Here is a 14,717-nt window from a genome sequence, read left to right on the forward strand (position 1 = left end):
GTTAGATCAGGCAAGCACAAACTGTCCCTGACTGGATCAGGATTTTCCTATTGATGAAAGGGGTTAATAAACCCCACCCTGTATGTTTGTGAAGAGAATTAGATGGCACAGAATTAGATGGCACAGGACGCAAAAGGATGAGCACATCGCTTGCTATTTAGCAATGTGAATTATTATAGTAGTCTTGTTCCTTACCTCGTCAAAATCTTCCCGAACCTTCTACTATCTATGTAATAAACTCCAGATTCCTTAGATTGGAGCTCAAGACACAACTTGCCACCAGCCTTTCAACCTAGACTCACCTCCATCCTTGGAACCTAATCTAAACACTGTTCCTAAAACACAAGTTACTCATCCCCATCCCTGTGCTTAGACTGCAACCCCTATCAGGATGTCTTCCCTCTCCTGCAGGGAGCACCTCAAAACAAAAACACACCAAAAAAACACTTTCTTTATCCTTCAGTTTAGCTTTTCAATGACTTGCTTATTTTCACTCTAAAGTCAGTTTTCATTTTCTAGCTCTCCAAGCCAGTGCTGGGCACTCTGAGCCCTTGCATTCTCTGGCTTCAAGGGTAAACCAGCAGGGTCTGTGTGCCAGTTTCCTCCAATGAGCTATCAAGCTTCTAAATGGGAAAGGAAAACTAACTTATTTAAGTTGCCACAAGCCCTGCATTCACTAGCAGCTTAAGGAATACATATTAATTAGCGTAATTTCAGAGGAATAGGCTCCCTGGGTTGAAATCTTGATAATGCCAGCATTTAATCTGAGACAAAGCACACTCAGGAAAGAATTTCTTGACTCATCCACAAGAGGAATCGCTGAATCTCCAACAACAACAAAAAAATCAAGATTCCTACTCTGGAAGACTTTCATTGGCTGTAGTCTTTTGCTCTTCATGACAAAAGACAATAAATATAAATCCTACATGTGATAAAATATTTAATAGGGTCAGTAAATTTGTTTAGTCATTCATTCATTCATAGAATAGTTGCCGGGCCTCTTCTATGCACTTAAGGCCCCATTTGTTGGGCCTCCCCGGTGGCGCAGCGGTTGAGCGCTGGCTTGCGAAGCTGCCCGCGGCCTCTGCGGCGCCGGTTCGATCCCCGGCTGCTCCCCGGCCACCGGAGGAGGGTCCCACATGGTGCGCAGACCTCTCCTGCCGCCCGCTGCTCCCCTCAGCAGTGTATTTCGGTCCTTCTGCCCATTCTGTTCCCCACTCTGGCTCTGGTGAATTCTCTCACCCTCCTGCGCTTCTGACTGTACCCAGTGCTTATATAAATAAATAAATCTTTAAAAAAAAAAAAAAAAAAAAAAAAAAGGCCCCATTTGTTCATTTGTTTGAATTTATTTTATAGTTCACTTCCTCCCCAGTTAAACTCAAAAGTATTAAGTATTTAGTGTGAGCAAGGCATTACACTAATATCCCAGGACAGTAAGAAGGTTCCTGTTCTTACCAGGAGCTCATGCTATGGTAAGGGAATGCAGACATCTCAGAAAAGACTGAAAGCAACGTGTTCACAGGACTCAACAAAGTGACATAGGCAGCAAAACTAGCCTGTCTATGAGATCAAGGTAGGATTCCTGGAGCAAAGAGAGGATACATGTGCCAGGCTACTGGGCACTAAGAGAACACAGCCCAGGTAACAAGAATGTGCTAGATCATGAGAAAAGAGAGCCAATCAGTGTGTCTTTCTTTCTCTCGGGATGTTTTGTCCTTTCTAAGCACTGTGTGCTGTGCCTTCTGGAGAGTTTGCTTGACAGGCTGTCTTAGACTCTTACATATGCCTTAACAAAGCAGCACAGACAGGGTGGCTTAACACAACAGAAAGTTGCTCTCTTATAGTTCTGGAGAGTAAGTCAGAAGTTGAACTGTTTTCCAGGCTGTGGTCCATGTGAAGCCTCCTGCCTCCTCTGGTATCTGGTGGTTTGACATCCTAGGCATGCAGCTGCATAACTTCAATCTCTGCTTCTGTCGTGGCTCGACATTCTCCCTGGTGTCTGTGTGTGCAAATGGTCATCTTCTCATAAAGACACTGGTCTGTAGTATTGAGGGCCTATCCTACTCTAGCCAGATTTCCAGTCATGGTCACTAATTACATCCAATGGTCCTGTGTCCAAATAAGACCACATTCTGAGGTCCTGGGGATTAGGACTTCAATATCCCTTTTTGAACAGAACACAAGTCAACCCTTACCAGTAGGTATTCTTACATTTCATTGAGTTGAGCATGCTCTAAACATTTGATCTACCTGTGAAGTCCTTCAGAAGGAAAGAACATTCTGGCTCTTTCTTTTTTTTCCAGTCTTTTTCACTGCAGTTAACATAATCTCTCCATATCAGACTTCATAATCTCTCTAATAGCAGACTACACTAGAAGGTCACACATGATGAAGTGACAGATAAGTCCCTGAACTGTCAGAATTACAGCGGAGGATAGAAAGGACTTCTTAGAATTTTGTAAATGTACACATGAACACACACACAACACAGAGATTAAATAGAGATAATGCAGACATAGAGATGGGGGTGGAGACCAAGGAGGACCAAAAGTCTAAGCAATTTCATGTCATATTTTACCCCATCTATATACTTCATGTTGAGAAAGAAAATGAGGGAGGAAAAACAAAAGTGTGAACTTCCAAGCAATCGTAAGTGGGACACATATCCATGTGTAACTATGATAAAACATGGCAGCTATAGATGTTTAATACACACACACACAAACACACACACACAAAGGAAAGCCTCTCTTATGTGACAAAAACACCTTATAATTCCATTTCGTTTCCTTCATCTTTTTTCATTCTCCACAGATGGGCCTTTGTGTTGACTGCACATGTGTACATACAGGTAAATTCATTTCTACAGCTCTGAGGGATGAAGGAGCCCTTTGTGTGAGGGAAACCCTCTCCAAGGGTGCAGCCCAATAGCCTCCATAAGTCCATCCTCTCCACCACACACACAGGACAAATGCTGCTGGACAAAGTCAGCATTACTGGCCCGGACAGAACAATGCAAAGACAGCATTCAATGAAAGAGTGTGAAGAGGAACTAAGTCAAGACCTGAAGGCCAGTCAGTCCTTGAGGCTAAACCACACAGCCAAGTACATTGGATTTTAGGAATTATCCAGTAGTTTTCTGCCTGGGCTGGAGATAGGGGTTGTCTCCCAAGACTGCTGGCTCTCTGGAATTGCAACTGATTTTCTTATTTGCTCTCCCCTTCCAGTCCCACGCTGACTAGACACTGACACACACATCCTGAGGAACACATCTCCATCACTCTTTTCCTCCTCCCTGGTCACCCATAATACATGTGGTTGGTAATGTCATCTAAGTCCCTTACATTCAGCTGAGGACTTTGATTTAGAGGATATGACTACAAAGTAATGAGTTTAAACAGAAAATAAAGTTGTGAGTCTTTTTTTTTCTTTTTTACAAACACACAGAGCTTATGAGTTATCCAAGAATATCAATTTCTTTAATTTATTATATAATTGTTTTACTACAGGCTCATTATCCACTTAACCAATATTACTGTTGAGTAACAGAAAATGGGTAGAGATATATGTTTCTCCATAAGTAGTTAAGATAGATATCTTTTAAATAAATGTAGTCAAATTTCCAAATCCACAAAAATGAATGCTGTTTCTCATAAGCAATTTCCACAATGTTCCTGGTGCTTGGCTCTTATTTGGTAATTTCTCTTCAGTTCAAAGACATTTATTGAGCACCCTCTCGGCAGCAGGCTCTGTTCTGAGAGTTTATCTCTAGAGAAGAGATACGATAATAAACAAAATGCAGATGGAGGCAGGTCAAGAATGACCAATGATGACAAATATGGAGAAGAGATGTGCAGTGAACAGAGGTAGGAAGCATTGACAGGAGGGACCTTTGAAGGAAGCAGGTAACCTTTGAAGGAAGAAAATGGCAGGAACAAGAGTCTTGTGGGCAGAGGGAACATCAACTTAAGGCCTTAGGAGGGAGGGAGAGCAGGCAGGGAGTTAAAAAGGAAGAAAGCAAAAATCTAATCAACTAAAACTAGCAGTATAACAGGGTGGTCCCCAGGAAAGGGGGAAGTTTCAGATTTCCTGCCCCACCCAAAGGAGGGTGGAGCTGAGCAGGGAGAGAAGCTGCAGAGGAGACTGAGGGAAAAAGGAAGCAGGATGGAGAGCCAGAAGGAGACCTGGAGGAGGCACATGTTGCCGAGAGATACGTGAAGAAACTGCGCTTGCCTTTTGGTCTTGGACTGGGTGACTCAGATGTGGGTGAGACCTGTGGGGAGGTGACAATGGCAGCTTTTACCTTGATTTTGATTTTGCTCTTTTCCTCCCAGATTTGTCTGGTTGTTTCTGATCCTTTTCTGTGGGTCCCCACTGAAAGGTGCTTTAGAGTTGTGGCAGGCTTTTGGGGCCTTGCTCTGGGCCAATCCCGTTTGGGTGGACTTTTACCCATGAGGGGACAGGTAACTTTGGGTGCTTGATTTAGAAACTGGATTATTTGCCTTTCCTGTATTGTTTCCAAATTGTATTAAAGTTCCTTTTCATTAAAGTTGTTACAGGGCAACCCCGATATAAAACGGGTTGCCTGACTGTGGGTCCTCACCTGCGCACTTAAAAGAGACTTATTAATATTCAACTGCAGGCACACACAAAAGGTTAATAAAAGATTTATTTACAAGGGAAGGGAAATGAGGAAATGTACAATTCAGGGAGAAAAGAGGGAAATAAAGTCTTATATGCGTCCTACCCATTCCGTCGACCAGGAATCCCAATGGCACACTGAGAGCTGGTGAAAAGCCAAGAGCCAGGAGGCCAAGAGAGAGACCCAAGGCCCACATGTCTGGATTTATACCAAACCTGGCAGCTTAACTCCACCCTCAGGTCCCAGCAACCCTCCCTTTGGTGATGATGGGATTTGTGTCCTGATGGCTTTGGTCTGGAGTGGGGGTGGAGTCCACAAAGCCTGTATGGAATTAGCTCAGGACAGCCTTTCCCCCCTAACAAAGTCTCATATGTTTTGTGTTGATGTGGGGGATGCCAGAACCTATTTAGAGCAGGCAGGTTTGCGGGGTCTGGGGTGCCCCTCTCCCTGCCCTGTAACAGCAGCTGAACTCAGACTGACAACTACAAAGCTCTACTTCTTTCCTGCTCTCACTGTTCACCAGACAGGCCAGGAGACTAGCACATCCAAATGGGGTGAAAATATGATTGAAGGAGGCCCTGAGGCAAACTCCAGAAACAGTATCTGAGAAGCCAGACTTTACAGCAACAAGGGTTGGGGTGAGTTGCCATTTTTCAGAGATTTTGAGCTGATCATAAACGTAAGAGACTTTTTTACAAAAGTTTAAGCTCAATACTTTGGATCTGCAGTGACAGAAATAATAGTAACTGTGGAGAAGACAGATCTGTGCTATGAGCCCCATGCATCCTCGCTACACTTGCAAATGACAAGTCTGCAAATGACAAGTCCTTGCCAAATACTGAAATGGAAATGGTCCTGGGGACATGACTTCCTCAGAGTTCCCAACAGGGTGAAGCCATCCCCAAAGCTTCCTCTGGGCCAGCTCCAAAGCTGGTGTTCTTTCTTCCAGACAGGTAACATGGCCAATAGCATGTGGTCTGGTGCCAGCCTGGCTGGGTTCAAATCCTGACCCTGCCTTCCCTGTAGCTGCTTGGTCTGGGCAAGTTCCTTAAACCTCACTATTCCTCAGTTTCCTCAATTGTCAGATGAAGAGAATAATACTAGCTACCTCACAGGGTTATTACTGTAAGTATTAAATGAATCAATCTCTATAGAGAACTTACAATGGTGTTTTACCCACAGTAAGCACTCTGGTAATTAACAATGTCATTGCTGAGTCACATTACGCAACAGGAATACAGAATTATTACTTACCATTCATGATGATCAACATGTCTCTGAATACAGTGGGGAAGGACTAGTGTTCTCACTAGTTTTGTTTTTGTTTGTTTGTGAGGGGGAGTTTTGTCTGCTCATAAGGTTAGCAGACTCTGGGCAACATCACAAACTATGCAAATGATAAAGATCCCATTAACTTACGAGCAAGCAGGCCAATCAGTTTGAGAAAACCTGAGATTATTAATAGCCTTGTGCAAACACAGTGTTTATTATACCTCATGGGTTTTTTTTTTTTTTTAAACGAGTTACTATACTGTGTGTGTCTCCAACGTGGCGCCAGAGCCAGGATCAGTACTAAGGGGATTGTATGCTGTAAAGTTCTGCACAACAGGAGCACAGTATAACTATTTTTTTTCAGTAGCACTTTTTGCAAGTCTAATTTAGCAGACAGTCAGTTTTTTTGGCTGACCTCTTTTTCTTTTACACACCCTTGGGCAATATGCAAAATGAAAGCTGAACTGAGTGTGTGCTTGTGTGTGTGTTTGCACACATGCGTGTGCATGTGTTTGAGATTAGGAAAAAAGGGGTAATTTTCATTGACCCCATTAGCGCTGCGGTCCTACATCGATAGGAATCTTGCTTTCAATTTGCAGCATTAGACACCCTTCCAAAAAAAAGCCCTACTCCAACCACCTCAAATTTTCACTGTTAAGTCTTAGGGGCATATATATATATATATATATATATATATATATATATATATATAGAAGTTTTTTGCAGAGATTTATACACACACATATATGCTGCGATGAAACAGATAAATGTATGTTCATTAAAGTGGCTACTGATTCACTCCTCCTGCACAAAAATCTTTTTACTTATTTTGCTCCACAAACATCCATTTACCCTCTCATCCTCAAAACTGAAAATTCATTTAATATGTATTCTGCAACTTGAAGCCAAAAGTAAATGGATATGAATGACTTAGGGTTCAGTCACTGTTTTGTATATCAACTGATCTCCAAAAATGAGATTTCATCACATTAGATAAAATAGTTACTGACTAAATGTGGATTCAAGAGGGCATTAAAATCCAAGTACTAAGGAAAGAGGTCAGAGAAAACAGGAGGACAGACTTTATTTTATTCTCATTCACTGAAGTTCTGAGAGCATATTCTGCAGAGGGGGGCGTTCCCTTTCAAGGCAAATGTAACTTCAACTACAACTATTGTGGTTTCTCTTTTTATGGTGAGGCCCACATTTTCATAATAAATACAAACAAAATTATTATCCAAATTATCAAAAATTCCAAATTTTTAGACTTCAGAACAATTGGAAGTTTCCACATCCAAATGTCAATTTCTTTCCCTCAAGGAAAAGTCATGTTCTCATACACACCTACCCCTTACATACCTCTAACTTTACTCAGGGTCTATTCTTGACCCTCTTTAGTTTTGCTCTTCACATTCCCTGGAAGGCAGCCTTCTATCTGTCTCTCCTCACCTCCCTGGACTGAGACCATCTACCTGATACTTCAAGAAGACCCTGCCTTTGAACAGGCCATTCCTTCAACGAAGAATAACCAGCCCTCTTCACTTCTGAAAGTCCTGCTTCAGCATCTGCTCCCTGGTTATATCTTCCCAACTCTGCCCTCTGTGCTTACACACATTGTAAAACACTATGACACATTCACATTACTTATTTACAGGCCAGCCTCCCTCATCAGACACAGGACTTTTAAAGCAGTTTTCAAGTGCATAAAATCATCAAGAGCTTGTCAAAAATGTGGGTTCCAATTTGGTAAGTCAAACCTAGGACCTGAGATGGTGCATTTCTCACAACTTCCAGGTAATGATGATGCCACTGCCCTGTAAATTCCACCTGAGTAGTAAGCTTTTAAGAACATCTCTGAAATCTCAGTAACCTTGGCATGTCACCATCACCATCACTATTACCAACCATCATTACCACCATCATCATCTTTTCACACAGATGCCCAGCAAAATGGATTTAAGGAGATGAGAGATCAGGACTTCCAAAATAAAGGTGATTGGAGGGAGTGGGCAGAATCAAAGGGGAAAAAAAAGTAAGATGAAGTTAGTAAAGAGACAGGAGTTGTGAAGGGGGTGTGTGGATATTTTAAAAAGACACAGAAGATAATAGGAAGATGAGAGAAGAGAAAAGGAAGGCCAATTGACTTCTCTCATCTGTTAGGCTGGAGTCCTAATTATCTGACTGTCCAGATTAGAGGGTGAACTGCCCACCCATGCATGCCATTGAAGACCCAAATCCAGGGGTTCACCACTTCATTCTAAAAGGTCTTCCCTCCTGAGTGATGGATGAATGAGCTCTCAGTGTGAGAGTAATAACAGAGGGCCTGGATCCTCATTGAGTGTAGAGAATGGTTTATATCAGCTTAGAAAATTCTAAGACAGCAGAAAGTCTTTTACTCTAAGAACTTAAACTGATTATCCATTAAAACAACCCAAAAAGAAGTTACCTGATACAGTTCGATCCGTTGTTCAGGCACCCTGGCTTTTGGGTTTTGTAAACGGAAGACTCTGAACTCTGCTTTCACCAAATTGGAAGCATTCTTCTCCATTGCTGAGACGTCAAATCGGACAATTCTGAAGTAGGGTCTGTATAAAGTGGGCGGGATGGCATCTGTAAAAAGTTAGGGCAATCATTGAGAATGATCGAATTCATTGTATTCTCAAAAAAGACCGCGCAGCACGAGATAGGCTCAGGAAACCATAAGGGAAACATCTACAGAACGATTTTGTTTCCAATGGCCAATTTAATACCATTAACAATTTAACCAGAAAAGAAAAATAAACATGTGCATTTGGTTATAGGAGCAGCAGATTAATAGAGATTAACAAACCACTTCCAACTCTGCGGAGGGCATGCAGTTAACCCTATCCTTTGAAAGTTGACAGAGTGGTGGAAAATCCTAGATGGTTATGAATTGGAACAAGTTCATGACAGTTGATGCCTGGAGAGCACTGTCGGGCTTGTATACACTTTAATCAGATGTGCCAAGAAAATAGCTCCTAATGGCAAGCAGTTTGCCCATGTATTTTTTTTCCTTGAAATGTTGGCGTCCAGATACTTTCTGCTGTCCAGGTTCACATATTGCATCCTTTCTGGCTTCAATATCTTGGTTTTTTACACCAATGTGACCAAATACATCCTACCTAAGCTAGGCTGAGGAAATTTGAATTTAAAAACAAAAAACCATACCCACATACTGGCTAAACCAGGTCAGTCTTAAATTCTTTATTCTGAATAAATGCCCACTGCAGGGAGGGAATGTCAACTAATGAACAGAACAGATGAGCCCAAATGTTCTCTGAGCTGAACCATGTGGAATACAGAGATGCAGACAGCACCAATAATATCACAACATGCCTTGCTGGAGTTTTATTGTTATTTTTAATAAACAATGACGGTAACCTGTCATTGTCTTTGAATGTGCAACTGAGGCTGCATCAGAACAAAACAGGTGTGATTTTCTCTCCACACTTCACCTATAACACCAACTCACTAAGCCATGTGTCCACAATTTACATCCAAAATCTCCTGCAAACTTACTCTCCTAATGACTCATTCAAATCTACTGCCTCCACTCCTCTTCCCTCTCCTTAGTTCCATAGCTTTGTGACAACATGATCACTCACAGTTGATGATTTCTATTACTTCTGCATTAGGTTTATTCGTTTTGCTTTCCCCGAACCCCACCCACCCCCATCAACACCCCCATGAAATGTCAAGAACCTCATGGACAGACTATATTGGCCTGTTATTTCATGTTCTCCACATACCACGACAGGGCTCTGTACCCCAAAGTCACTGTTTGAGCCAATGGTCATTCCCAGGAATCTCAAGAGACTTGAGCAGCCAGTGATTGGCCAGACTAGCTTATTAATAAATGAGTCTATCTTGTCAATATTAAAATGGAAATAAATACCTTTTGTGACTTCTTGGGAAATTCATTCCCTGACAATTCTAATGGGAAAAAAATACTAGGGATACACTGAACTTCCTCACCTTAAGAGCTCTGCATTTCCTCCCCCCTTGGGAGATTTTCCCCACCCACCCCCATTCTATGTCCTTATGGGGCTCAGAAGGCAGCTCCAGGGGAAGGATGAACTCCAAACCATCCTCTCTGTTCCATGGCTGCTTCCTAAAATGACTATAAATTGAGACTTTATAGAGCGTGAGCTAGATGTCTCAGAAACAAACAGAAAAACCCCCAAACCGAAAGCATCCAGATTTTGAACAAAAGATCCATGCAGACACAGTGATTCAGGCACCCTGTACTATCATGTCAAGATAGTTGGGGGTCAGTTTTCAGGAGGATAAACATCAGTACCCACAGAAAGGTTTAGGGAGCTCCCCAGCATAGAAAGTTATTTGCAAAGGTAACTGCTGAGAAGAAATTGATCCTCATCTCTCTCTCCTGCAACATGGCCACCCCAGCTCAGTGAACAAGCTGGCAGACCCTGACCAGTCCAGCTGACAGCAGGCTGGATACCCAGGTGGAGATAACTGGACAGGGCTGTGGCCAGGCTCTAGACTTCACACACCCTCTGTTCAGCTAGAACCTTCCACAGGCCATAGGCTGGATGGCCCTATGCAAGGCCTTCCTAGAGACAACAGAAGCTTGCAACTTGCTTTGAAAGAGCATGCTGAAAGAACAAAGCTAAGTCAGTGAGCTTCCTGAAACCAGTGAGAGTAAACATCTCTTTCATTTCCCCATTCCGTTGAGTGGGACCCACACTGGCCTATTCCACGTCCGCAAACACCCATCTTTCACACCCACCCGCCCGGATCTTATCCTTCCATCAAGTTTGTAAATAAGTGCTCTTGAGATTTATTTTTATTCCCCTTTGTGTTTATTAAACTTGGGACTTTTTCCCCTTTCTGGGCTCCTGCCACATGCACACACGCTTTCTTTTTATGGCTGCTTTGGAGCATGAGGTCAATCTTGTTTCTTCTTCTAAGCAATGATCCTGTCCTGGGCTTGTGAGCTCTGAGGGGGCATTTGCAAATATTTACAGGAGGAGCTGGATATTAAGTGCAATTGGTCTGCTCTGCACTATACTGAGGCAAGCCGCCTTCTGCCCCTCTGGCTGCTATAACCATTTCAGCTGTTTATATTTCAACTGCCTGATAACACAGATCTGGATTGTGGGCTCTTGTTTCATAAGGAGAAGCAGTTAAAGCATGAGGTAAAATGACAGCAGAGCGGCCCCCACTAAAGTGACACGGCTTTAGTCTTGGAACCACAGGGAAGAGACCAGGCCAGGAGGACACAGCAAGTCTCCCACCACCTGCCCCAGTCACACGAGAGCAGATGCTTTATGGAGATGGAAGTGACCACTACTTCCAGGCTGGCCCCAGCTGCCCCTGTGGACATTGGATATGGGTCACCAGCCCCCTGCCTGGCTGAAGAACTTGAGTGATTTGTAAAATATTTCTGCATTTGGTGAAAAAAAAAAATGCAGAAAATTGTCCCTGCCATTACCTCATGAAAGCTTTTAGATGCAAGTTGTGGGAACCGGAAGTGATCCATTTACACCAGTGAGTGGAGTCCCAGTGGACTGATTTCACCACAGGTCTCAGCAGCCAGAGTGCCGGGGCCGGTGTCTCACTGCCTGAAAAGCCTTGATTCATGCATACAGCCTGGAAGGAAGGCGCTTTTTCTCTGCTTTCTCTAAGAACTCACTTGCTCCTCTGGAACAGGGTCCCCCCATTTCATTCTGGTCCCCTCTTCCCCTGCCAGGTGGTCAGGTCCTTGTGCTCACTTTGCCCGCTTACCCACACTCACATCCCAGCTGGCTCTTTCCTCTCCAGCTCTGACCCACTTTGGTTGGTTCAATCAAATCAATTTGCATCAACTTTGGATTTCAGAATCCCAGGCTGATTCTGCTCCTTTCTCCTGGGAAAATTTTGAGAAGATTCCTGAAGGCCATCAAGCAAGTGTGTCTCCTTACCTCCAACCTGACCACACATTCCTGCTGAGCCAAACTTGAGAAATGGAGAGAATGAGGGAAGTGAGAAAATCTAACTAGCTCTTCATTTACAAGGTAACAATGTACAAAAGACCTAATTATAGCACTTACTCATAAGCTGCTTTTATAAGTACTATGTTGACTTGATATCTCTTCCAAAGAAAATATTAGCTCCTTGTATATTATCTTCTCCCAATGGAAGTGCCTGGAGCTCAGGCATCTTTATCATCCTTTGTTTCTGCACAGCCTGGGCTGCTGCACAGGCATGAGACCAGCGCATGAATGCAATGCTCTGCAGTCACCATCCTGAAATAGTTCATCATCCCAAATCTGAATTCAGACTCTGGCAGCGAAGGCTGATGGGACAGGAGTAAGCCCAGAGAGTTTGAAACCTCCACCTAGAGCCTCCGGCTATCTGCTGCCTCCCCAGGACAGATTCTTGGATTTCTGGTGTTTGTCTCTGGTGCCTTCCCAGGGAGAGCTGGGGTCAGGCACACTCTCCATATGGTCTCAGGGCAGCCCATGCAACCCCTGGGCCAGTCAGGAGTACCAAATGGCATACCTGGGGCACTAAGGCAGGAGCACCATCCCCTACTCACTCTGAGGTGAGGATTTCCTACTTCACAAGAACTGACTATTGTTCGAAAGCAGAGGGAAGGTAGAAGTACCAAGTCCCTGACAGATTCCACTTAGAAAGACCACCTCCTCACCCCCTTCCCATGCGCAGCAAAGCAGATAAGTGTCCTTGGCATGTCCTTGAATGGCTGCAGCAAGAGAGAATTTCCTTCCTGCTAGACTAACTTAATGAGAAGGGGAGAAGAGAAAGAAGCTAAAAGTCCCTTGGCAGTTTATCGAGGACTCTGTGTGGGTATCCCCCACTCCCTGCAGAGAAGATCTATAACCAACCTAAACTCATTCTGTCAGTCAGGGGCCCAGAGAATTCTATCTTCCCTCCAAATGTCTCCATCAAGCAATACGCCTCCCTGGACAATATTCAGATGAGGACTATCACAAAAAAATGTTAGTGAGAAGCAAAAGCTGAAGATCTTTTACAAGAAAGTCCAAAATGTGATGAACTCTGACTGGGAATATTGATTTAGGGCCTGAAAGAAGCATTCCAAGGATATCCAGTGCTCAGCCCTTGGGAGAATCACAGTCCCATCACCAGTCTGCTGTTCATTCCTTACTAGGTTGGTTACCCCGCAAAACTGGCAGGAGAAAAAAAGCATGTGAAAGGTTTTGATCCTGGGTCAAGGGTCTCTGGGCATTTGTAATTGCTGTAGTGTGGACATCAGGTTGTCAAAGTGGTGTCCCAGCCCCACAGCATCTGCTTTATCTGGGAACCTGTGATTAATGCAGATGATCTGGAGGAGCTCCGTGTACCTTCGAAGTGCAAGAGACACACTGGTGGACTCCCAGCTGCTGGGACCAGTGATACTTAATCACAAGATGCCAGGGGAGAAGAAAGAGACCTGAGCACCCAGCAGCAGCTTTCGGGGAGTCAGCATTGACCAGAGCCCCCAGGGGCAATAGATGAGCCCTTGGGGAATTTCCAAGATGAGCCAGAAGGTCAGTGTTTCCAGGTGAAAGGCTGAAGATGGGAGGAGGAGAGGAATTGGTTGGAGCCTGGACTTTAAAGCTTGGTTCCCCTCCTGGGCCTTACAAAGCAGCCCAGGCACCTGTGGATTAGGGAGGATCCTACAAAAAAGGGGCCCTCAAATAGTGGGCATGAGGCAGCATGGTGGGCTGCATGGTAACAAACACCTTGGTGATTCTTATGTACCCTAAAGTTTGAGAACCTATAAACTACAGAAGAGAAAAATTCCACTGCCACAGATAAATAAGCAGCATCCATGATGGACTATATGTTTTTTTTTTTTTTAAGTACTGATCACCTAACACACTCCATAATTGAATTTTTAAGTTGGCTGTTTATACCAGCTCATGTCTGCCTAGGATGCAATAGCCACAAGGACAAGAGTTTTTGTTGTTTGGGTCAAGGAAATCTCCAGCATTTCTGGGAAAATACAGAACATGCAGTACATGAGAAATATTTTTGAATGAATTACAAATAAAAGAATAAGGAGCATCAAATTTTTGGATCAAGCATCATACATAGAAAAAAGGAATAAGACAGAGAAAAATAGAAATCACAGTGACACAAGCTCTGAGTCCCTGATGATGGAAAAATGGACTTTCACCATGATTTGCACAAGCTGTCTGCCTTGACTGCACATTTAAAGCTGAAGGACTTTGCAAGGTCTGATGTCTGGGGTCCAGCCCCTGAGCGTCTGCCTAGTTGGTCTGGAGTGGACTGTTCGAAGCTGCACAGGAGATCCTCCTGCCCAGAGAGGACAGAGTTGCTCAAGGGAAGGAACTGATAATACTTCACCTGAAGCAGGGCCAACTTAGAAACAGCCAATTCGGGGTCTTGCATCTGGGAAGTTTTTAGTTTCCTTTGAGTCAGGGAGTCATACTTTGGCTCAAGATATAAGGAATTTTCAAATAATTTTGAAGAGGCAAAAAAAAAAAAAAAAAAGAAAGAAGGAAAGAAAGAAAAGAAAAGTAGGGGATGCTCTGTCCTTCAAGGTTGGAAGGTCTCACTGAGTTATGTGAGGTGCACTTTGTTCCAAAAGATGAATGGGCTGACCTAGGTCTGCTGGCAGGCTGAGCAGCATACCCACCCAGCCCACTTTGAGCCCTGCCATTACATCATTCTCCTTTTGACATAAGGAGCCTCCAAATAGTGTTAACTCCCCCAAATCCCATTACATTTTAAGATTGTCACTCACCACCTTTCTCGAGTCATGTGGGGGAGGTTATTCTATGCTCATCACCCG

The 14,717-nt window shown here is 43.6% G+C and overlaps 1 protein-coding gene across 3 annotated transcripts in view; it reads right to left on the reverse strand.

Annotated features, from left to right (window-relative positions):
• Window positions 1-14,717, reverse strand: part of TGFB2 (transforming growth factor beta 2) — a 75,254-nt gene that overhangs the window by 17,664 nt on the left and 42,873 nt on the right. For all 3 annotated transcript variants that reach the window (XM_037497955.2, XM_037497956.2, XM_037497957.2), the window contains one exon: window positions 8,361-8,524. In XM_037497955.2, the coding sequence (XP_037353852.1) occupies window positions 8,361-8,524 (164 nt within the window). The remainder of the gene's footprint in view (window positions 1-8,360; window positions 8,525-14,717) is intronic.

Source organism: Talpa occidentalis, unplaced genomic scaffold (assembly GCF_014898055.3).
Source record: "Talpa occidentalis isolate TD23 unplaced genomic scaffold, MPIMG_talOcc4v2.1 talOcc4.8, whole genome shotgun sequence".
NCBI lineage: Eukaryota > Metazoa > Chordata > Mammalia > Eulipotyphla > Talpidae > Talpa > Talpa occidentalis.